Source organism: Dendrobates tinctorius, unplaced genomic scaffold (genome assembly GCF_039654945.1).
Source record: "Dendrobates tinctorius isolate UK_male_01 unplaced genomic scaffold, ASM3965494v1 ptg000029l, whole genome shotgun sequence".
NCBI lineage: Eukaryota > Metazoa > Chordata > Amphibia > Anura > Dendrobatidae > Dendrobates > Dendrobates tinctorius.
In genome coordinates, this window is record NW_027361697.1 from 8,699,721 (window position 1) to 8,722,569 (window position 22,849).

The 22,849-nt window shown below is 50.4% G+C and overlaps 1 protein-coding gene across 4 annotated transcripts in view; it reads right to left on the bottom strand.

Moving 5' to 3' along the window:
* The window catches only part of CEP350 (centrosomal protein 350), a 132,188-nt gene that overhangs the window by 77,234 nt on the left and 32,105 nt on the right, over nt 1–22,849 (bottom strand). For 3 of the 4 annotated variants that reach the window (XM_073571356.1, XM_073571355.1, XM_073571358.1), the window contains exons 5-9: nt 20,188–20,353; nt 12,682–13,121; nt 5,101–5,214; nt 4,755–4,865; nt 4,388–4,669 (exon numbers count right to left, since the gene is read on the bottom strand). In XM_073571356.1, coding sequence (XP_073427457.1) covers nt 4,388–4,669; nt 4,755–4,865; nt 5,101–5,214; nt 12,682–13,121; nt 20,188–20,353 — 1,113 coding nt within the window. The remainder of the gene's footprint in view (nt 1–4,387; nt 4,670–4,754; nt 4,866–5,100; nt 5,215–12,681; nt 13,122–20,187; nt 20,354–22,849) is intronic. The other variant, XM_073571357.1, reaches the window with a different exon arrangement.

Consider the following 22,849-nt stretch of genomic DNA (forward strand, 5'->3'; position numbering starts at 1 on the left):
GATCAAGGCAAGAGGCGGAAACAGATAAGGAAGATGGAACTGGGACCACGGAATTACTAGGGCGTCGCAAGCGACAGCTAGGGGATCCCTGGACCTGGCCACGAAGCACGGGACCTTGTGGTTCATCCGAGATGCCATGAGATCAACATCTGGAGAGCCCCATCGCTGGCATATCTGATCGAAGACTGAGGGATGAAGAGCCCATTCGCCTGATGCTAGGCCTTGATGGCTCAGGAAATCGGCTGCCCAATTCTCTACCCCTGGAATGTGAACGGCAGAGATTGCCAGAACGTAACGTTCTGCCCAGCGAAGTATCTTGGCCACTTCTGACATTACTTGCTTGCTGCGTGTGCCCCCCTGGTGGTTTATGTACGCCACAGCCGTGGCGTTGTCCGACTGAATGCGGACTGGTTTTCCTACGAGGAGGGGCTGCCAGCGGAGAAGGGCCAGGAAAATTGCTCTGATCTCCAGATGGGGAGAGCTTCCTGTGAATTCCAGCGTCCTTGGGCAGTTTTCTGATGGAAAACCGCTCCCCATCCTAGAAGGCTGGCATCGATGGTGATGACTTGCCACTGAAGCGGAAGAAAAGACCTCTCTTGTAGAACTGACGCTGTCATTGTCCACCAAGTCAGGGATTGCCTCACTCTGAAAGGGAGGGGAATGGGGCGGTCCAGAGACAACGTGCTCTTGTCCCAAGCTGAAAGAAGGGACAGCTGGAGGGGGCGAAGGTGAAATTGTGCAAAGGGCACTGCTTCCATGGCGGCTACCATCTTCCCCAGAACCTTCATGCAGGATCGAAGGGGAATAGACATTGACCGTTTTGGGGCTCGGATTCCCTTGGAAAGAGCCGTAAATTTTTCCCTCGGGAGAAACACCCGAGCTAGATCCGTGTCGAATTCCATGCCCAGGAAGGTCAGACGTTGAGTGGGGCTCAGAATGGACTTCTCCTTGTTGACTATCCATCCGAGGCGGAAGAGCGTGTCCAGGGTTATCTGGAGGCTTTGAAGGCAGTCTTGACGGGGCGAGCCCTTGATCAAGAGATCGTCCAGGTAAGGGATGATGAGGATCCCCTTGGAGCGAAGGATGGCCATGACTGTTGCCATTACCTTCGTGAAAACACGGGGAGCGGAGGCTAGTCCGAAGGGAAGAGCCATGAACTGATAGTGAGTTTTCCTGAATCGCAAATCGAAGATATTTCTGATGTTGCGAACAAACAGGGATGTGAAGATAAGCATCCCGTATGTCCACAGAGCAGAGGAATTCTCCGGGTTCCATTGAGGCTATCACCGATCGAAGAGATTCCATTTTGAAATGGAGAATCTTCATGTGGCGATTGAGCAATTTGAGATCCAGGATTGGACGAAGGGAACAGTCTTTCTTCGGGACTACAAAGAGATTTGAGTAGAACCCTGAAAACCGTTTGTTTGAGGGAACGGGAACAATCACTCCGGCGGAAAGAAGGGAGGAGATGGCCTGAAAAAAACCCGGGATATGAGACTGCTGCCTGGGAGGTCGAGACAGGAAGAACCGACTGCTCGGCGGAGATGCAAATTCGATCTTGTAACCGGATGCGATGATTTCTCTGACCCAAGCGTCGTCGACCACAGACAGCCAAGCATCTGCGAAAAGGGAAAGTCTGCCTCCCACCCTGGAAGAACTTCCAGGTGGAGGTGACCTGTCACTTGGAGGAAAATCTACCGAAACTTGCGCCTGAAGACCTGGAGTATTGTCCTCTAGCTCTCCAGCGGGGGGCGGGCTTGTAAGATGTTTTTTTCATGACTTTAGCCAAAAGGACTCGGCGTATGGCCACTACGTTGCTGTTTGTCCTTGCTACGCACCTGGCCGCGTCCAAGGAGGCGGCCAAAAGGTATTTACCCACATGATTAAACTGATCTGCCAGATCTGCCAACTCGTCTTGAGGAGCTGCCGCTAAAATGCCCTTGCGAAGCATTTTAGCCCAAGCGGAAATGACTTTCGCCACCCAGGAGGATGCGAAAATATGACAGAGGGAGGCGCCGGATGCCTCAAAGATTGACTTAGCCAGCGATTTAATCTGCCTGTCGGTTGGATCTTTAAGCGATGCTTCATCTGGGAGAGATAGCCTCTAAAACGGTTCTATCCTGGAAACTGGTGGATCCACCTCAGGAGCCTTGGTCCACTTTGTGAGCAGATCCGCAACAAAGGGGTACAGGACATCTAGGTACCTGCGGCCTGAAAAACGTTGCTCAGGGTGCTCCCAGTGTTTGGACAAGGTAGTATCGAACTCTTTGTGATTAGGAAAGGTTCGAGGAGGAGGTCTTGCTCGTTTAAACAGAACAGAGCATTCCTGAGGGATCACCTTATCCTGCTTAATTTTAAGGGTTTGGAAGATGGCCGAAATGAGACTATCGACCATGTCCCGTGTTTTAGATGCGTTGTCTGCGTCTGAACTAGAACCTGATTGGGAGTCATGGGATGGCCTGACTTAAGGTCGTCTTCTGAGGAAGGCGAATGAAACCTAGGAGAGGCAGAAGGACCCTGCGAGCTGGATGACGAACTAGACAGAGCACGCTTCCTAGAACTCCTGCCCGGTCTGTTCCTCTGAAGGTCGCGGTCAGGTGCGGACGACTCACCGTGAGAGGCGGTCGGTGCACAGGTGGCTGCAGCTAGCTGAGGTAATCGTTCTAAGACCTGGACCAGCAACTGAGAAACCTTAGTCAAGTCGGAGACTGACTGAGACACTCCCACTTCGGGGGAGGTGGAGTGTCCCCATTCCGGGACTATGTGTGCTCCTGAGAGGCAGACATAGTTGAAGGCCTGCAGGACGGGCAGAAGGGGGGACGCCTGACCTGATGCCCACTTCTTATTACAGAGCGCACAAGCGTAGTGTGTAGCGATGGGCCTGAAAGAGAGATCCTTTGAAGGGTTGGGCATATGTAACTGCGCTGAATGGCCGCACGGAAAAGGGAGAGAACTGCGGAGGGGAGCTAATTGGAGCCTCAGAGCAGAGCCTACCGAGATTGAGGCGAGCAGACAGAACGCTGAAGTATCCCCCAAGCAGAAAACCCAGGAAATACTGTATGAGGCAGCGGCGGCGGAGCTTAGCGGCTGAGTAGCGATTGGATAACAGCATTGGGGGGGGCGCGGTAAAGAAGGGGGCTGGCACAGTAAAATCGAAAGGAGCCCTGTGATGGGCTGGGAAGGGCGCGAAGAAAAGCGCGCTCTGAGGGAGGAGTGAGCGCGCTGAGAGCAGGGGCTGAAAACGAAAGTGAAACTGAACAGCGCCGCAGCCCCGTGCCTGATAAATACTCAGAAGAGAAGGAGCGCCGATATTAAAGGTAATATGCCCGCAGATTCCCCTGATTTCCAGACTAAAGAAAACATTGTTCTGTATCCCACTGAATACAGAAAGAGAGGCGCGCGGCTGATGAGAGCTGCGTGCGGCAGGCAGGAGAGAGGGCGGGAGATTCAAACAGGGAAACCTTTGATGGTGCTGCCGATGGCTTCTTTTGACAATGCGGGGCTGGAGGGATCGCACAGGCACTTACCTGACGTCCCTGAAGAGGATGATCACAGGGGCTCACGAGAGTAAGGCAGGCCGCTGGAGAAATTCCTCTGTACCCGCTTCCTGCAGAAGACGGCGTAACCTCTTGTTGGGAAAGGAGAATGCCTTCCTTGCGACCGCCGTCTTCCTCTCAGCCCTGTCCCGAGAGAGGGGTGAGGAGAGGGATTCGGCAAGGACCAGCCACCTGTCCACATCCCATAGCACCGAAAGTGATAGGGAAAAAGTCCTGCCTGCGGTTACTGAGAGTTGCGATGTGGATGGCACCACACTGCTCGCTCAGCCGCCTGATATAGGAAAGCAGGGTGACTTACACCCTGTTTCCTGACTTGAATCTGAAAAATAAAAGGAGAAATAATTAATATGTTCAAGTAGAAAAACCTAAGGGAAAAAAGATAACTGCGGATCTGGGGAGATCCCGGTCCGCCTCCTACAGACACTAAGCACAAACTGAGGTGCTTGGTGCCAGTCGGTGGGTGTATACTGCCGGGGAGGAGCCAATTTTCTTGTTTTGCATAGTGTCAGCCTCCTAGCAGCAGCATACAGCATCGTAATCTGTGTCCCCCAATAAGGCGATAAAGAAACTTTTTTTTTTCTAACTAAAACAAAGCCTAATTGCTAATGAATCAAAGCCTTTCCACCACTAAGCAATGATGCAACAATCACATCCATAGTCCAACAAGTAACGTTTTGTCAAAATATCCTGTGCAAATGGATAAATCGTGCCTGGCGCTAAAAGCCTGAAATACCCCTGACCTGGGCTAGTCTTTTTTTTCTAAAGAAAAAGACTGGAATTGGAAAAATTGCAGCAAGAAGATATACATGCAGTGGTGTTAATTTGCTCACCTGGTTTAATGAGTCTGTCACCATCCTCCCTTGGTGCCTCTTTTGATGGTGCTTTTGTCTGCCCAAGCCGATCACTTGACTTGGAACGCTTTTCCTTCAGTCGATCACTGGGCACAGTTCTTTGGTCAGAGTTTCTCTCCTTCGATACTGATCTTTTGTCAGCCTGACGGTCATTGGACTGAGACTTTGCTTCTTTCTCCACTTTTGGTGCAGGGCCCAAGATTTGCTTGATCAATTTTTGTCCATCTCTCCAAGACGAAGTGCTGATTATATGACCTGTAACTTTCATAGAATGAACCATTACTCTTGGAAAATAACATTACGGAGACAGAGGAATAAAATATAATTAAGATTCCTTTTTATTTACCCATCTTCCCATCAGGACTTGCTCCTCCGCCTGTTCCTGCCAATCTCTGAACTTTCCTCACTGGCCTGGATGTTCTCTTTGACTGTGACTTCTCATTGGACTGCGTTTCCTCTGTAAGCAAAGATTAACAGAGTCAAAACATCACGGTGCCCTTATATGATCCATCTCAAAAATATTCTCCATTGCCAGTAGAATAGCAATAAATCATACTGTTGTAACATTTAGCATTTTATTTCCATGTCCTTAGGCCTCAACTCATTTCATCCCCTATAAAACTTTTCTTGTGCCAACAATCTCTCCCTGATATTTCCGCTGAATACACCTGTGGCCGACACTCAAAACTCACCCTGGAATGTAGCTGGCAACGTTCCATGTAACTGCGCACTGATGTTCTGAAATTCAGCCTGCTGCCAAACTTTGCCATCTGGGGTACGAATTTTTGTTTCTGGAGGGTTAAAGCCTAAAAGAGAAAAAAAAAAAGTTGTGCATAATAATTATGTCGTGCATAATTGAGGTGGACACTCAGACAGACTACGTCTGTGTAACTGCCTCCAGTAGGCGTACAAATATGATGCACGTCAGAGCGTACGTTTGTTCTGCCAGCGCCATTATAGTTTATGGCCCCGTCGTCACATGTGTCAGAATTCCGTTTTGCGGAGGGTTTGGATGTAAGACCCGAAGGGGTCACCGAATGGATGCCGGAATGCAATGTGAAACCACCCTAAGGAACCGTGAGATGTTCAGATATGAAGAAAAAAAAAAAAAAAAAAAAAAGTGTTTGAAAGAGAGGTGAGTGGCTAGTCTCATACAGGTCTATGACAATTATCTCGTTTTCTTTTGAGCTTTTGTAATGCTTTACAAAGCAATCAATAAAAACACGCAATTTAAATCCCCCCACCAAAATTTACCAAGCCATGTGCCTGAAGAGGCAATAACAGTATATACCATGTGTAATTTACATAATTTTTAAAAAAGAATAGTTATTCTAATTAAAAAGCAAGATTAAACTTTTAAATGACAAGTTTCACTGAAGTCAATAAGCCATGCATAATCAACTTAGGGCTACTATTCTAATATTTTTTAAAAAAGGAAGACACATTCATATTTTAATATATACGGTATATAATTTTTTTTTTTTAAGGGACATGAATGAATGTATAGTATTTCAAGTCAGCTTAATAAAGTTACATTGGAAAAATGGAGAGAAACAAAAACAAGCATGTTCTGGCCGAACAAATCTTCAGCTTGCAACCTTTCGGGGGGGTTCTTGCCGCTAATCAATTAAGGGTGTTTTTTTCCCAAGGAAAAAAAGGAGTTAGGATAAGTGATGTAGTAATGCCAATGTAGTTAGGATGAGACTGCTGAACTCAGCGATTGGCTACAGCAGTCATGTGGAGGTTTGTGAAATCATCAACAAAGACAGGGGCAACAGCAGAGAGGCAGTGCTGGACTTACTAAGGGTGAGAAATGATGATGGAATTTTTTTTACTAACTGCAAGCTGATGGGAGAGGAGAGAAATTGTTTTCATGGGTAATTACTTTAAAGGGAATCTGTCATTAAGGAGAAAGAAAATATAAAGGTGTTGATAGATTTAGCCATCTGTTGCTGCATTCCCGAGAAAGATGGATTTTTGGTTCTTACCGTAAAATATCTTTCTTGGAGCCTTCATTGGGGGACACAGATTACCATGGGTGTATGCTGCTGCTGCTAGGAGGCTGACACTATGCAAAAAACAAGAGAATTGACTCCTCCCCGGCAGTATACACCCACCGACAGATACCAAGTACCTCAGTTGGTGAGAAAGCAGTAGGAGAAGCCACATAACAATAAACATACGGTATGTACCAACCGAACAAGGGACTCAAGGACCCAACACGATACAATTTAAACAGGGAGGGTGCTGTGTCCCCCAATGAAGGCTCCAAGAGAGAGATTTTACGGTAAGAACCAAAAATCCATCTTTCTTTATCGCCTTATTGGGGGACACAGATTACCATGGGACGTTCCAAAGCAGTCCCAAGGGCGGGAACAGCAATAAGGAACGAAAGAACAGGAAGGGCTTAGGTCGGCCGATGCGCCACCGCCGCCTGCAGGACCTTCCTACCAAACGACTGCATCAGACGAGGCCTGGGCATGAACCCTGTAGGACCTCGCAAACGTATGCAAAGACGACCAGGTCGCGGCCCTGCAAATTTGCAGAGCCGAAGCCTGGTGTCGAACGGCGCACGAAGCTGCCACCGCCCGGGTGGAGTGAGCCCTCACTCCCGAAGGCGGCCGTTTTTCCTGAAGACGGTATGCTTCCAGAATAGTAGAACGAATCCTACTAGAACGAATCCAGCGAGCGATCGTGGATTTGGATGCCGGAAGCCCTTACCGGTGACCTTCAGAGATGACCAGCAATGAATCGGATTGACGAAAAGAAGCAGTCCTAGCGAGATAAACACGCAAGGCTCTAACAACGTCCAGTTTGTGGAGAGACTTCTCAAAAGGGTGAGAAGGAGCAGGACAAAATGATGGAAGACTATATCCTCGTTGATGTGGAAGGAGGATACCACTTTTGGGAGAAAAGAAGGAACGGGCCTGAGGACGACTTTATCCTGATGGAGGACCAGATAAAGAGAACGACATGACAGGGTCGCTAATTCAGAAACTCTTCTGATGGATGTTATGGCAATTAGAAAGGTTACCTTCCATGACAGAAAAGACAAAGGAATGTCCTCGATGGGCTCAAACAGTGCTTTTTGGAGAGCGCTAAGAACGAGATTGAGATCCCACGGTTCTATCGTGAATGATGAGGAGGAGCCACATGAGCGACTCCTTGGAGGAATGTCTTAAACTGCGGTAAGGAAGCGAGCTCCCTTTGAAAAAGGATAGACAAAGCAGAAACCTGGCCCTTGAGAGTACTGTGAGATAGACTCGAATCTAAGCCAGACTGGAGAAAACCCCAGTATGGACGGAATGGAAAAGGACATTGGAAAGACTCTTATCGTCGCACCAACGGAAAAAGGGCCTTCCAATGCCTAAGGTAGATAAAGGAAGAGGCTGGTTTCCTGGCTTTGATCATCGTCTGAATCACCTGGTTTGAAAAACCTGAATCTCTTAAGATTGCAGCCTCGATGGCCCTGCCGTTAAATTCAGAGAACGAGAATTCTCGTGGTAAAGGGGGGCCTTGCGAGAGAAGATCCGGACGGTCTGGAAGCCTCCAGGGGACGTCCGCGAGCATGTTCACCAGTTCCGCATACCAAGGCCTCCTTGGCCAGTCTGGAGCCACAAGAATCACTGGCACCCCTTCCGATTTTATCTTCTTGACCACTCTTGGGATCAAGGCAAGAGGTGGAAACAGATAAGGAAGTTGGAACTGGGACCACGGAATTCACCGCAAGCGACGGCTAGAGAGTCCCTGGACCTGGCTACGAAACGCGGAAACTTGTGGTTCATCCGAGATGCCATGAGGTCGACATCCGGATAACCCCAGCGCTGGCATATCTGATCGAAGACCGTGGACTGAAGATACCATTCGCCTGACGCTAGTCCTTGACGACTCAGAAAATCGTCTGCCCAGTTTTCCACCCCTGGAATGTGCACAGCGGAGGTTGTTGGAACGTACCGTTCTGCCCAGCGCAGTATCTTGGCCACTGCTGACATCCTTGGTTGCTGCGCGTGCCGCCCTGATGGTTTATGTACGCCACAGCCGTGGCGTTGTCCGACTGAATGCGGACCGGCTTGCCGACGGGAAGAGGTAGCCAGCGAAGAAGGGCCAGGAAGATTGCTCTGATTTTGAGACAATTAATAGGGAGCAGGGCTTCCTGTGGATTCCAGCGTCCTTGGGCCGTTCTCTGATGGAAAACCGCTCCCCAACTTAGAAGGGTGGCATCGATGGTAATGACTTGCCACTGGAGCGGGAGGAAGGACCTCCCCTGGAGGACTGACGTAGGCATTGCCCACCAAGTCAGGGAATGCCTCACTCTGAGAGGGAGGAGAATGGGGCGGTCTAAGGACAACGTCGTCTTGTCCCAAGCTGAGAGGAGGGACAGCTGAAGGGGGCGAAGATTTAACTGTGCAAAAGGCACTGCCTCCCTGGAAGCCACCATCTTCCCCAGAACGTTCATGCCGAGCCGAAGGGGAATGGGCTTCAGCCGTTTGAGGGCTTGAGTTTCTTTGGACAGAGGCGCAAATTTTTTCCCTCGGAAGAAACACCCGGGGCAGATTCGTGTCGAGTTCCATGCCTAGGAAGGTCAGACGCTGAGTGGGTCTGAGAATGGACTTTTCCTTGTTGACTAACCATCCGAGACGGCCGAGGGTATCCAGGGTTATGTGAAGACTCAGGAGACAGTCTTGAAGGGACGAGCCTTTGATCAAGAGATCGCCCAGATAAGGGATGATAAGAATCCCCCTGGATCGAAGGATGGCCGTGACCGTCGCCATCACCTTCGTGAAAACACGGGGAGCAGAGGCTAGGCCGAAGGGAAGAGCCGTGAATTGATAGAGATTTTCCTGAGACTCCATTTTGAAGTGGAGAATCTTCACATGGCGAGAGAGCAACTTGAGGTCCAGGATTGGTTGAAGGGTCCCGTCTTTTTCGGGACTACGAAAAGATTTGAGTAGAACCCTGAAAACCGTTCGTCTGAGGGAACGGAAACAATCACTCCGGCGGAAAGAAGGGAGGAGATGGGGCTGGGAAGCAAAATCGATCTTGCATCCGGATGCGATGATTTCCCTGACCCAAGCATCGTCGACAACAGACAGCCAAGCGTCCGCGAAAAAGGAAAGTCTGCCTCCCACCCTGGAAAAACTTCCAGGTGGGGTGACCCGTCACTTGGAGGAGAACCTATCGGAACGGACACCTGAAGACCTGGAGTATTGTCCTCTAGATCTCCAGCGGGGAGCAGGTTTATAAGATGTGTTTTTTTTTTTTTTTCCTCTTCTTCTTCTGCTCTCGCTCCGTAGAGCCGGAAGGCCGATCTTGCTGGGTAGATTTTTCTGTGGACGAGAAGGCACAAAAGGGCCTAAACGGCCGGAAACCCTTTTTGGCCTAGACTGAGGGAGAGAAGTGCTCTTACCACCAGTGGCATCCGAAATTATTTGATCTAGCTTGGCTCCAAAGAGCCGAGAACCATGGAAAGGCAGATTGGTAAGCAACTTTTTAAAGGTGGTATCTGCATTCCATGACTTTAGCCAAAGGACTCGGCGTACGGCTACTATGTTGCTGTTAGCCCTTGCTACGCACCCAGCCGCATCCAAGGAGGCGATTAAGAGGTATTTACCGGCATGATTAATTTGATCTGCTAGATCTGCCAGCTCGTCCTGGGGAGCTGCCGCTAAGATGCCTCTGCGAAGAATTTTTGCCCAAGCTGAAATGACTTTTGCCACCCAGGCGGAAGTGAAAATAGGACAGAGAGAAGCTCAGGGATAGAGCCGTCTTAGAAGCTATACGAGAGACGGAAGGAACCACTTCGGGGGCTTTGGTCCATTTTGTGAGCAGATCCACATCAAAGGGATACAGGACATCTAAGTACCTGCGGCCTGAAAAGCGTTGTTCAGGGTGCTCCCAATGTTTGGTTAGAGTAGTATCGAACTCCTTGCGGTTCGGAAAGGTTCGGGATGGAGGCTTCGCTCGTTTAAATGGAATAGAACATTCCTGAGAAGGCTTGTCCTGCGTAATTTCCAAAGTTTGGAAGATGGCAGAAAGAGGACTATCGACCATATTCCGCGTTTTAGATATGTTATCTGCCTCTGAACTAGATCCCGATTGGGGATCGTCGTCAGACCTAGGGTCGTCCTCTGAAGACGGAGAAGGACACCTGGGAGAAGCCGACGGGCCTAGCGAACTGGAAGACGAGCCAGACAGAACACGCTTCCTAGAAATCCTACTCGGCCTGTCCCTCTGAAGGTCGCGGTCAGGTGCGGACGACCCACCCTGAGAGGTGGTCGGTGCACAGGTGGCTGTAGATAACTGAGGCAAACGTTCTAAGACCTGGACCAGGGACTCAGAGACTTTAGTCAGATCGGGGACCGACTGCGACATTGCAACGGCCCACTCTGGAAGGTGGGAAGTACCCTCATCCCGGGAATCATGTGCTCCTGAGAGGCCGACATAACTGAAGGGCTGCAGGACGGACAGATGACTGACCTGAAGCCCACTTCTTGTTACCGCGTGCACAGGCGTAATGGGAAACGGTGGGCTTGAAAGACAGAGCTGTTGCAGGAAAAGATACGCCTTATGGCTGCATTACACAGAAAAGAACTGCAGAGGGGGGCCAATTTGCCATTAAGCGCCGAGCCTACCGAGAATCTGACGAGCAGCCGGACCCTGACGTGTCCCCCAAGCAGCGCAGGAAGCAGAGAAAATTGCAGGAGAGAACTGGTTGTGAGTCCGGAGGGCGGGATTTGGCGCACGGAGGAGATTGGCAATAGCAGAGGGGGGGGGCGCGGTAAAAGAGAGAGTGACATCACCTAAAAAGAAAGACAAGCTGTGATAGGGTGGAGAGGGCGCGAGAAAAACGCGCGCTCAGAGAAGAAAGCGCGCCCAGTGTAACAGGGAGCGCGCTCAGAGCGGGGAAAGAGAAAGCGCGGCTGAAAGAGAAAGTGAAAGTGAGAGCGGTCTCTCTCCCCGCCCGAGCTTCTACACTGACACCCGCGGCGCCGCTAATTAAGGTGAGCCTGCGCTACCCTGCTAAATAATAAAGAGCCCCCTGAGCCCAGGAAGACCCCCGGTGTTATGTGCCTCTGTATTAACAGGGAGCGCGGCTGATATGAGAGACGCGCGGCTAGTAGGGGCGGGAGATTCAAATGCAGACTGATCTCCACTCTTGCTTCCTGAGACATGCGGGGCTAAGGGATCGTTCAGGATCTTACCTGACGTCCCTGAAGAGGAGGGCCACAGGGGCATGAGTAGGGAACAGGCCGCTGGGAGAGGTCCTCTTACCCGTGTCACGTAGAAGACGGCGTCCTTTTGTTGGGAGCGATGGCGACCACCGTCTTCCTCTCAGCCCTGTCCTGGGATAGGGATGAGGAGTTGTTTTGGCAAGGACCGGCCACCTGTCGTCCGCCCATAGCACCGAATGGTGATATGGAAAAAGTCCTGCCTGCGGTACTGAGAGTTGCGATGTGGGCGACACCACACTGCTCGCTCAGCCGCATGATATGGGAAAGCAGGGTGAACATTGACCCCCTGTTTCCCGGTGTAGAATCTGGAAAATAAATGGGAAAAGATTAATACACACACACAAAACCTAAAAGAAAATGGTTAGATGCGGATCTGGGGAGATCCCGGTCCGCCTCCTACAGACACTAAGCACAAACTGAGGTACTTGGTATCTGTCGGTGGGTGTATACTGCCGGGGAGGAGTCAATTCTCTTGTTTTTTGCATAGTGTCAGCCTCCTAGCAGCAGCAGCATACACCCATGGTAATCTGTGTCCCCCAATAAGGCGATAAAGAAATCAGTTTTAATTTATAAGCAAATGAGGCATTAAGTGCTTTGAGTGTGACTGAGCACTTTCCAATCCTTTGCCTACAAAGACAGTTTCCCAGACCAGCATCAGTCTCTAACTTGATTAATAGCTCACTGTTCGATTCCCTTGCCTGGTGCCAGACGTCACATATTAGTGAGATATCAATCAAGCTAAAGAAGCTGGTGCATTGCAGGGAAACAAGCTCAGGAGGTAGTGACGTGGGAAGTGCTTTGTCCTGCCCGGAGCACCCAATGTACAATTTGCATTTGGATTAAAACATTGATCTCTTAGGAATGCTGCAACAGAAGATATGAAGGGATTAATGGACTCAGTTTTCAAATACCTGCATGGCCATATATGCGGTTCGTTGGGCGAGGGGGGTGATCTTACTGACAGACTCCTTATAACTTAAGTTGGCTTCCTTAATTGTTAAGATGGACACTATAATTAAAAGATGCGTTAATTAATCTTACCTCTATAAGATGGAGCTGGTGGAGCAGTCGCTACTTTCCTAGTTTTTGCACTTGTTGTATTGTCTGTGAAATTTATAGTTTCTGGAAGGCGCTCTCTGTTATCCCGTTCCTCAGAGAGTTCCCACTGTCTGCGGATCCGCTCTTTCAGTTTCTCTAGTTTGGCATCAGGTTGCCGCCGTTTTAAGGTCTCTAATCTGTTACTCAGAGGGCTGACTGTGGGCTGGTGCTGGGATGCTTCTGTTAGGGACACATCTCTGTAATCGTTGCCCAGACCACTTTGTAAATGCCAATGCAAATTATCAATGGCCAGTCTATCATTTAGATAGCGCACAGTGGTCTCGTCCACAGCAGAAGAACGTGTACTATCAAAGTCCTTTTCATCTTGACGAAAGTTCTTTACTCCAGATCCTGAACCCTTCTCTTGTGAAGACAAGACTTCCCTAATTAGAAATAAATGAGTATATATCTTACTAGAAGATCAGTGGTATGATAAAAAAATAAGTTCAGAATACCTCGAAAAAAAAGTTTTAAGTAATGTGACAAAAAAAGAAAAAAAAAACAAAAAAAAAAAAAAAAACAAAAACACAGTAATGTCACACTTTTCAATTTTCCTAGATCTGGGAGACTCCCTGAAAAGGGGAGATTTCACAGAATCATAGAAGAGCTCGCAAGCAAACATGCTCAACTCGCACTTCCTTCCCCTCCTGGTCACCACCAAAGACAATATTCTGATGACTAGTAAATGTCACAACATTGTTGGTTGAGGCTCCTGGGAGCAAAGGGAAAAACCAAATAAAGGACAAAGGAATGGCTTAAAATTTGGGGTTGTAGTTTGGTCTGGTGTCTGTAAAGAGTCATGGGGATGTATGCAGGTAAAGTCTATGGTCTTATTTAGATGGATTGGTGTCTGGTTTTCATTTGTCTAGGCGGATCTGGACCACATTACATCCCGGCTGATTTGGGGCATTTTTCATAAAAGAATAGCAAAAACTAACTTTTTTTTATTTTTTTGTCAATGTTGCTGTATGAGGGCTTCTGTGCAGATATATAAATATAACAATTCACCTTTGTACTTTTCTTTTTTTTTTTTTTTTTTTTTATACACAAAGCTTTAAAAAAAAAAAAAGGAGATTTTTGTGCACTCACCGTAAAATCTCTTTCTCTTAGCCTTTAAATGGGGGACACAGAACCTTGGGTGTTATGCTGCTGTCCACTAGGAGGCGACACTATGCATAATCTGAAAAAGACTAACTTTGGCTCCTCCTCTGCAGTATACACCCCTGGACGGCGTCAGCCTTCTCCAGTTTTGTGCCAAAGCATAAGGAGGAACGTAACCAAATAACATAACCATGCCTGTAAGAAGGCTACTATGTACGAGCTCAAGAACAATATGAGAACTCAACAGGAAACAACGGCCCGTAAGGGCAACAGGGTGGGAGCTGTGTCCCCCAATTTAAGGCTAAGAGAAAGAGATTTTACGGTGAATACACAAAAATCTCCTTTACTCTGTCGCCTAATTGGGGGACACAGAACCTTGGGACGTCCCAAAGCAGTCCCTGGGTGGGAAGCAGTGGACGAATATTGTGCTGACAGTCCCCTAGACTTGGGGTACTGCCGCCTGCAGAACCAGTCTACCCAGGCTCGCATCCGCTGAGGACTGGGTATGAACACTGTAGTGTTTCGTAAACGTGTGTAGGCTAGTCCAAGTGGCCGCCTTGCACACTTGTTGTGCCGAAGCCTGATGCCGAATAGCCCAGGAGGCCCCTACTGCCCGTGTAGAGTGTGCCGTGATACCGGCCGGAAGAGGGGAACTGTTAAGTCGGCAGGCCTCATGTATGGTGGACTTGATCCACCTGGCAAGGGTAGCCTTGGAAGCCGGCAACCCCTTGCGACTACCTTCCGGAAGAATGAAGAGGGAATCGGATTTCCGGAAAGGTGCAGTCCTGGACACGTAAATCCGCAATGCTCTGACTAGGTCAAGCGTATGCAGAGCCTTCTCCACTCTATGGACCGGAACCGGGCAAAGGGAAGGCAGTGAAATCTCTTCGTTAAGGTGAAAGTTGGACACAACCTTCGGAAGGAAGGATGGTACCGTGCGGAGAACCACCTTGTCCTGGTGAAAGGCTAGGAAAGGTCGTCTGCAGGAAAGTGCTGACAATTCCGACACTCTGCGTAACGAGGTGATAGCCACTAGAAAAACCACTTTCTGAGACAGAATGGAGAGTGGAACTCCTCTAAGAGGTTCGAAGGGTGGAGCTTGCAATGCTGTCAGGACCAGATTGAGGTCCCACGTATCCATCGGACGTTTGTAGGGAGGAACCAATCGGGAAACTCCCTGGATGAAAGTCCTTACTTGCGGTTTAATAGCAATGCGCTTTTGAAAAAGGACTGAAAGCGCCGACACCTGACTCTTAAGCGAACTTAAGGATAGCTTGGCATCTAGGCCTGATTGAAGAAAACCTAGTACCTTCGGGAGGGAATAAGGGAGTGGGGCTTGTCAAAGGAGATTCGCACCAAGAAAAGAAGGCTCTCCAGGTACGATAATGGAGCTTGGCGGAGGCAGGCTTCCTTGCCCTGATCATAGTTGCAATGACTGCCGGTGAAAAACCTGCCTGGGTTAGAATCCAGGTTTCAAGGGCCATGCCGTCAAATTGAGGGCCCCTGAATTCTGGTGGAAGAACGGACCTTGAGACAGAAGGTCGTGGCGGTCGGGTAGACGCCAGGGGGCGTCTGCCGTAAGTTGGACGATGTCGGCGTACCAAGTACGTCTGGGCCAGTCTGGCGCGATGAGGATGGTCGGAACTCCCTCTTGCTTGATCTTCCTCACGACCCTGGCGATTAGGGGGAGGGGTGGAAAAATGTACAGGAGTCGGAACTGGGACCAGTCCTGGACCAGGGCATCCGCTCCGAGCGACCGCGGGTCGTGTGTCCTGGCCATGAAATTGGGAACCTTGGTATTGAGATGGGATGCCATTAGGTCCACATCCGGGGTTCCCCAGCGTTGACAGATCTGGTAAAAAATCTCGGGATGGAGAGACCACTCCCCCGAGTCCATTCCTTGCCTGCTGAGGAAGTCGGCTTCCCAGTTTTCTACACCCGGAATGTGTACCGCAGAAAGTACCGACCTTGTGTCTTCCGCCCAGCGGAGGATATGAGCCACTTCTCTCATCGCCTGGGCGCTGCGGGTCCCGCCTTGGTGATTCACGTATGCCACAGCCGTGGCATTGTCCGACTGTATCCGTATGTGCGAGGCTGCAAGCAAGTGATGAAAGGCTCTCAGTGCCAAGAGAATGGCCCTGATTTCCAGAACATTGATGGGCAATGTCACTTCCCTCGGTGACCACTTGCCCTGTGCCCTGTGATGTAGGTGCACCGCCCCCCAGCCTGTCAGGCTTGCATCGGTAGTCAGGATCTTGCATTGTCCTGAGAGGAATGACTTCCCTCGTGTAAGCGAGGTTGGTTTGAGCCACCAATGCAGGGACCTCCTGGTTGATGACGTCAACCTGAACTCCCTGTCGAGGGAGAAGGGGTTCCTGTCCCAAGATCTGAGTATGGCTAGTTGAAGGACCCTGAGGTGAAACTGGGCAAATGGCACTGCCTCTATTGCTGCTGCCATCCTGCCGAGGATTCTCATGGCAAATCGGAGAGATCGAGGAGGACTGCGAAGGAGTGTGCGAACTCCCAGACGGATGGCCAGTGTCTTGTCCTTGGGAAGGAGCACCAGGCCCCTGGTGGTGTCGAATACCATTCCCAGGAATGTTAGAGTCCGAGTTGGGATGGTCGACGATTTCGGTAGGTTGACTAGCCATCCCAGGCGACTCAGAGTGTCTAGAGTGATTGAGACACTGACCTCGCAGTCTTTGAAAGTGGGAGACTTGACGAGGAGGTCATCCAGGTACGGGACGACTAGAATGCCTCTTGAGTGCAGGACGTCCATGGTGGCCGCCATGACTTTGGTGAACGTTCTTGGAGCCGTGGCGAGTCCGAACGGAAGGGCGACAAACTGGTAGTGGTTTTGGTTGACCGTGAACCTGAGAAACCTTTGGTGGGCGGGAGCAATTGGTATGTGGAGATACGCATCCTGTATGTCTATGGAGGCGAGGTATTCTCCCTGCTCCATGGATGCAATGATGGACCGGAGGGACTCCATGCGGAAATGACAGACCCGTACGTAATTGTTGAGCTGTTTTAGGTCCAGTATGGGTCGGACGCCGCCTCCTTTCTTGGGGACTACGAACAAATTTGAGTAGAATCCTCGGAATCTCTCGTTCGCGGGAACCGGCACCACAACTCCTGATTGAAGGAGAGAGGAAACCGCTTGGTGGAAAACACGAGCCTTTTCTGGTGGTGTTGGAGGAACAGAAAGGAAGAACCGGTTCGGTGGAACGGAAGTGAACTCTATCTTGTATCCGGAAGACACTATTTCCCTGACCCACCTGTCTTCTGTAATAGGCAGCCAGACTTGCTGAAAGAGTAAGTGTCGGCCGCCTACTGGTGGGGTGTCTTCCGGAGGTCTCGAGTCATGATGAAGTGAAGTTCTGAGGTTTTCCTCCCTTGGGTTTTGCTTGGCCTGCTTTCGACTGCCAAGCCCTGTCCGGTCGCTGCTGCGTCCGTGGGTTGTCTCTGCGTGGAGAACGGTTGCGGTTTTGCACTGGGCGCGAAACGGACCAGCCCGAGGAATTCCGAAAGGATCGGAATCGCGTCTGGTTTCTTCGTTTAAACGTGCGTTTCGGTTGTAGTTGAGGGAGAGAGGTACTCTTACCCCCGGTGGCATTGGCTATCATGGTGTCCAACTTTTCGCCGAAAAGTCTACCAGTAGAATACGGAAGTCGCGTGAGGGACTTCTTTGAGGCCGCATCCGCTTTCCATTCTCGCAGCCAGAGGATGCGTCGGATCGTGATGGCGTTTGATGCTATTCCCGCTACACCTCTGGCGGAATCCAGGGCTGCATGAATCATGTAGTCTGCTACCACTGCCATCTGGACCGCTTGGTCCGAGAGTTCAGGATTTGAAGCCTGAAGACCGTCCTGTAGTCTTTTGGCCCAAGCTAGGATGGCCTTGGCTGCCAAAACTGAAGCAAACGCAGGGCCCAGAGAGGCGCCTGCCGCTTCGAAAATAGAACGAGCCATGCGTTCTACTTGACGGTCTGCTGCGTCCCTGAGGGTTGAGCTATCCGGCAGAGAGAGTAAAGTCTGCGCTGCTAGCCTAGAAACCGGAGGGTCCACTTCAGGTGGATCTGCCCATTGTTTGGTGTCTTCCTGTGGGAAGGGGTACTTCGCTTCCAGATATTTGCGATTAGCGAATTTTTTGTCAGGCTGCGCAAACTGTTTGGTAAGTATTTTCTCAAACTCATCGTGATTAGGGAAGACCTTAGGTGCTTTTTGAACATTTTCGAAGCAAATCCTATGTTTTGGGACTTCCGGGGGCGACTCTGGAATTTTTAGCACCCCATGAATGGCAGAAATTATGTCCTCAACTAGCGCTGTATTGCTAGGGGGAGAAGGTACCACGGACCTGACCGTTTCATTATCTGAGTCGGAGTCACAGATGCCCTCCGAATCCCTGTGCCTCGCTAAGGTGATCCCTGGAGGGCGACCTGGGGCGGGGGTCTTCTGTGGTGGGGGATCCCTGTGGTAAATTGCACTGTCTGTCTGTGGCAGGGGACTGCCCAAGAGACCTGGAATGACGCTGTTTCTCCCTAGAGGGGGACGACCTTGTGCTATAGTGCGACTCAGGTGATCGAGACCTGTGAGTCCGCTTACGTCTGTGAGAGTCGGAAGCAGCATGTTCCTGAGACAAGCTGTCCATTTGCTGTGTACCGTCCATAGCCGGGGCCCGACTCTGCAGAGCTTGCAGCAATGTAGCAGTTAGGTTGTCTATGGACTGTGACATAGACTGAGACATCTGAGTTGCCCATTCCGGCGTGGCCTGTGACACTGAAGCGTCAGTAGGGACTCCCTGGGGTTCTGACCCAGAGTTCTGGATGCAGTCCCGGCAGTGCGGATACGTGCTGCCACTAGGGAGCGTGGCTTTGCAGGCTGTGCAGAATGCATAGAAACATTCCTGCCTGGTTCTCTTCCTTGAGCCCGGCATAGTGCACAGAGGCTGGCTATAAGGGATCGTACAGGGGTGGCTACGCAGAGGGAACCCACAGAAAGCCTTATAGGAAGTATAGATTCACAGCTGAGTAATGAAAACCCAGCTGTGAGCTTACCCCACCGGTGTGCCCCTAGGTCCAGCGCCGACAGATCCCAGTTCTGTGCCCCCCCGGAGACCGCTGTGATGCTTCTCTCCTGGATCTCATCCAGAAAAAATGGCCACCGGGGCTCTGAGGAGAGGGAGGAGGGGGCGGAGAGCTGAAAAGGGCGCGCTGGGCTGTGTAAAAACGCCCCCTTTCTGCCTCAATCCGCCCCTTCTATGACACTCCAGTGTGTCATTTTGGTCATCCGGGGGGCGGGGAAAAGGCGGCGGCTTCAGCTAGGCCAAAGCCGCGGTCTAAATTTGAAGCCTGATGCCCAGGAGAGCTCCAGAGCGGCGCGGTAGTCCGGGGGGGGGGGGGGGGGGGGGGATTTGTACCAGACCCCCCCCAGAACGGTCGACTGGATAGCGGTGGGGGTAGCAGGGGTAGCGGTTTTTGTATGGGGGGCCCCTGAAGGGCTATGGAGCCGCTGCTGCTGCAGAGACAGGGACGCAGCAAAAGCCCTGTTTCTGCTGTGCCATCCAGTCCGCACCCTCCCCCGGCCCCCACAGGATCCCCTCAGCCGGCCTGGGGTCCCTGGAAGCTGCGGAATGCTGCCTGATCTCCGACCCTACCTGAGGCGTCTCAACCTAATACCCCCTGCGGGGGATTAGGGAGGGTGCGTCTGTCACCGTCAGGGGGTCTTCATCCTCGCCTCAACCTCAACCCAGACCCCTTAAAGGGGTTGGGGAAGGAGGGGGGGTCTCGACCTCGAACCAGGACCCGAGGGACTGGGGAGGGAGCGACATGGGGAAAAAACCACCTCGACCTCAACCGGGTACCCCTAATAGGGGACCGAGGAGAGTCTCGCTGGAGACCCACTTTTCTTCATCTGTATTTCCGTGAAAAAAAGGAAAAAAACGGAAGAAAAAAGGTGTGCCTCCTTGCGACACTAAGCAAAAACTGGAGAAGGCTGACGCCGTCCAGGGGTGTATACTGCAGAGCAGGAGCCAAAGTTAATCTTTTTCAGATTATGCATAGTGTCGCCTCCTAGTGGACAGCAGCATAACACCCAAGGTTCTGTGTCCCCCAATTAGGCGACAGAGTAAATATTACCATTATCTATAGATTATTAATCCAGTTCTGTATGTTCTACTATTGTAAAACAGTAAAACAAGTTGTAATTTAATATAATAATAAAAAAAAACAAAAAAAAAAAAAAAAAAACTTATGGCAATGTCAGTTCAGGGTTTTATGACTTTTTTCCACTGCTCATAACACGACTCTGAAAACTTAAATTATAGCATTATGCAGCATTTTGTCCTTACCGATATGAAGCCAGAGGCTCCCGGAAACCAACACGACAGGAGCTTTTAACGTTACTGTCCAGGGTAGTGACACGTAATGGACTACGAGAGGATCGTTCTTTGCCAGATTTGGCTGGGTGGGAATGTTTGCTGTGGAGAGCATTTGAGTCCTCATGGTATCGACCATCTACAGAAAATTTAAAAAAAAAAAGTTATTTCCGTTGTTAAATATGTACTAAGTGACAGAACAGATGGGTTGGGTTAAACTGCAGTTCAAAAGCATGAAAACTAAACATGTTAGACGATTGTTCGAGACTGTAGAGCAGACACTGCGGTGCCGTACTGTTATGTGCTCCACTGAAATAAAATATACATAGTGTCCACAAAGTAGCTCCTCTTCAGCCCTGTATATAACTATGTGCCCACAGCACTACACTGCTCTTTCAAGGTCCGCTACGAACAGGGACTTATATTTGAATAGGAGTTAGTGGCCTTTAAAATGTCAAGCAGAAGTGAATTATGACTGATGTGTGAGGGTCTTCCCTAATTCATCTGGGTCATGGAAAGTTTCTCCATTAAAGAGAATCTGTCACCAGGTTTTTGCCACCTAATCTTAGAACAGCATAATGTAGAGACAGAGACCCTGATTCCAGCAATGTATTACTTACTGGGCTGCTTGCTGTAGTTATGCTAAAATAGGGATTTTTGTGTACTCACCGTAAAATCCTTTTCTCCGAGCCAATCATTGGGGGACGCAGACAATGGGTGTTATGCTGCTTGCCAGTAGGAGGACACTAAGTAAACCAGAAAAAAAGTTAACTCCTCCCCTGCAGTATACACCCAATCGCTGGCTGAGACTTCTCCAGTTCGGTGAAAAAAGCAGTAGGAGCATAAACAGTCAACAATAACCATAACTATGTCAAAACCTAAGAATGCTGTGAGTCAATAGGCTAAACAGGGTGGGTGCTGTGTCCCCCAATGATTGGCTCGGAGAAGAGGATTTTACGGTGAGTACACAAAAATCCCTATTTCTCCTACGCCTCATTGGGGGACAAAGACAGTGGGACGTCCTAAAGCAGTCCCTGGGTGGGGAGCATACATCTGCTAATACCCCATGTACCACTGACTTAACACTGTGGTACTGCCGATTACAGGATGCGTCTGCCGAGAGCTGCATCCGCAGAGGCCTGAGAATGAATTTGGTAATGTTTTGTAAAAGTATGTAGACTGGACCAAGTAGCAGCCTTGCAGACCTGTTCTGCGAGGCCTGGTGCCGAATGGCCCAAGAGGCGCCCACTGAGCGGGTAGAGTGCGCCTTAATACCTGCTGGACCAGGCGCGTTTCTGACACGGTAGGATTCCTGAATCGCCAAGCGAATCCATCTGGCTAGTGCTGCTTTTGAAGCAGCTAGACCCTTCCTATGCCCCTCTGGAAGTACGAACAGGGTATCTGACTTGCGGAAGGGAGCCGTCCACGAGATGTACCGTGTCTCAGCGCCCTAACCACATGCAGGGTGTGGAGGGCCTTCTCAATGCGATGGACTGGTGCCTGACAAAAGGAAGGCAAAACAATTTCCTCATTGAGATGGAAAGGGGATACGACTTTGGGCAGGAAGGACAGGGACGTCCTGAGAACTGCCTTGTCCTGATGAAAGTTCAGGAACGGAGGGCGGCAGGACAAGGCTGTCAATTACGAAACTCGTCTGATTGACGTAATTGCCACTAGAAAGACCACCATCCAAGAGAGGACGGACAGTGACACGTCCTGCAGCGGTTCGAAAGGAGCCTCCTGTAAGGCCCCGAGAACCAGGTTAAGTTCCCATTATTCCAATAGCCTTCTATAAGGAGGCGCCACATGGGAAACTCCCTGAATGAACGCCTATAGCCGGAATGGAAAACACCAGAGATGATCGACCATGATCCATGCACCACGAAAAGAAGGTTTTCCAGGTGCGGTGATAAGATGTGCATGGACACAGGCTTCCTAGCACTAATCATCGTGGAAATCACATCGTGAGAGAACCCAGCCTGTGCTAAAATCCAGGATTCAACGGCCACGCCGGAGTTCTGGAGGTAAATCGGGCCCTACGAGAGTAGATCCATGGGATCTGGAAGTCGCCAGGGGACGTCGGCGACTAGCTGTATTAGTTCTGCATACCATTCTCGGCACGGCCAATCTGGCGCGACTGGGATCACAGGTACTCCCTCCGCTCTAATCTTCTTGATGACCCTCGGAAGCAAGGGAAGAGGGGGGGGGGGGGGGGGGGGGGAGATGTACGGGAGCCGGAACCAGTGCCATGGCAGAACTAGGGCGTCCGCTCCGATGGTGCATGGATCGCGCGATCGGGCAATGAACCGAGGAACCTTGTTGTTTAGTCTTGAGGCCATGAGATCCACATCAGGAGCCCCCCAACGATGACAAATCTGCTAAAAGACTTCCGGATGAAGAGACCACTCTCCCGAGGCAATGCCTTGGCGACTGAGAAAATCTGCCGCCCAATTTTCTATGCCCGGGATGTGGATTGCTGAGATGGGCGAATGGTTGGTCTCGGCCCAATTGAGGATGTGACTCACTTCGTGCATGGCCATCCGGCTCCGGGTACCTCCCTGGCGGTTGATATATGCTACAGCCGTGGCATTGTCAGATTGGATCCTGATGGGGTGACCTGCGAGGAGACGGTGGA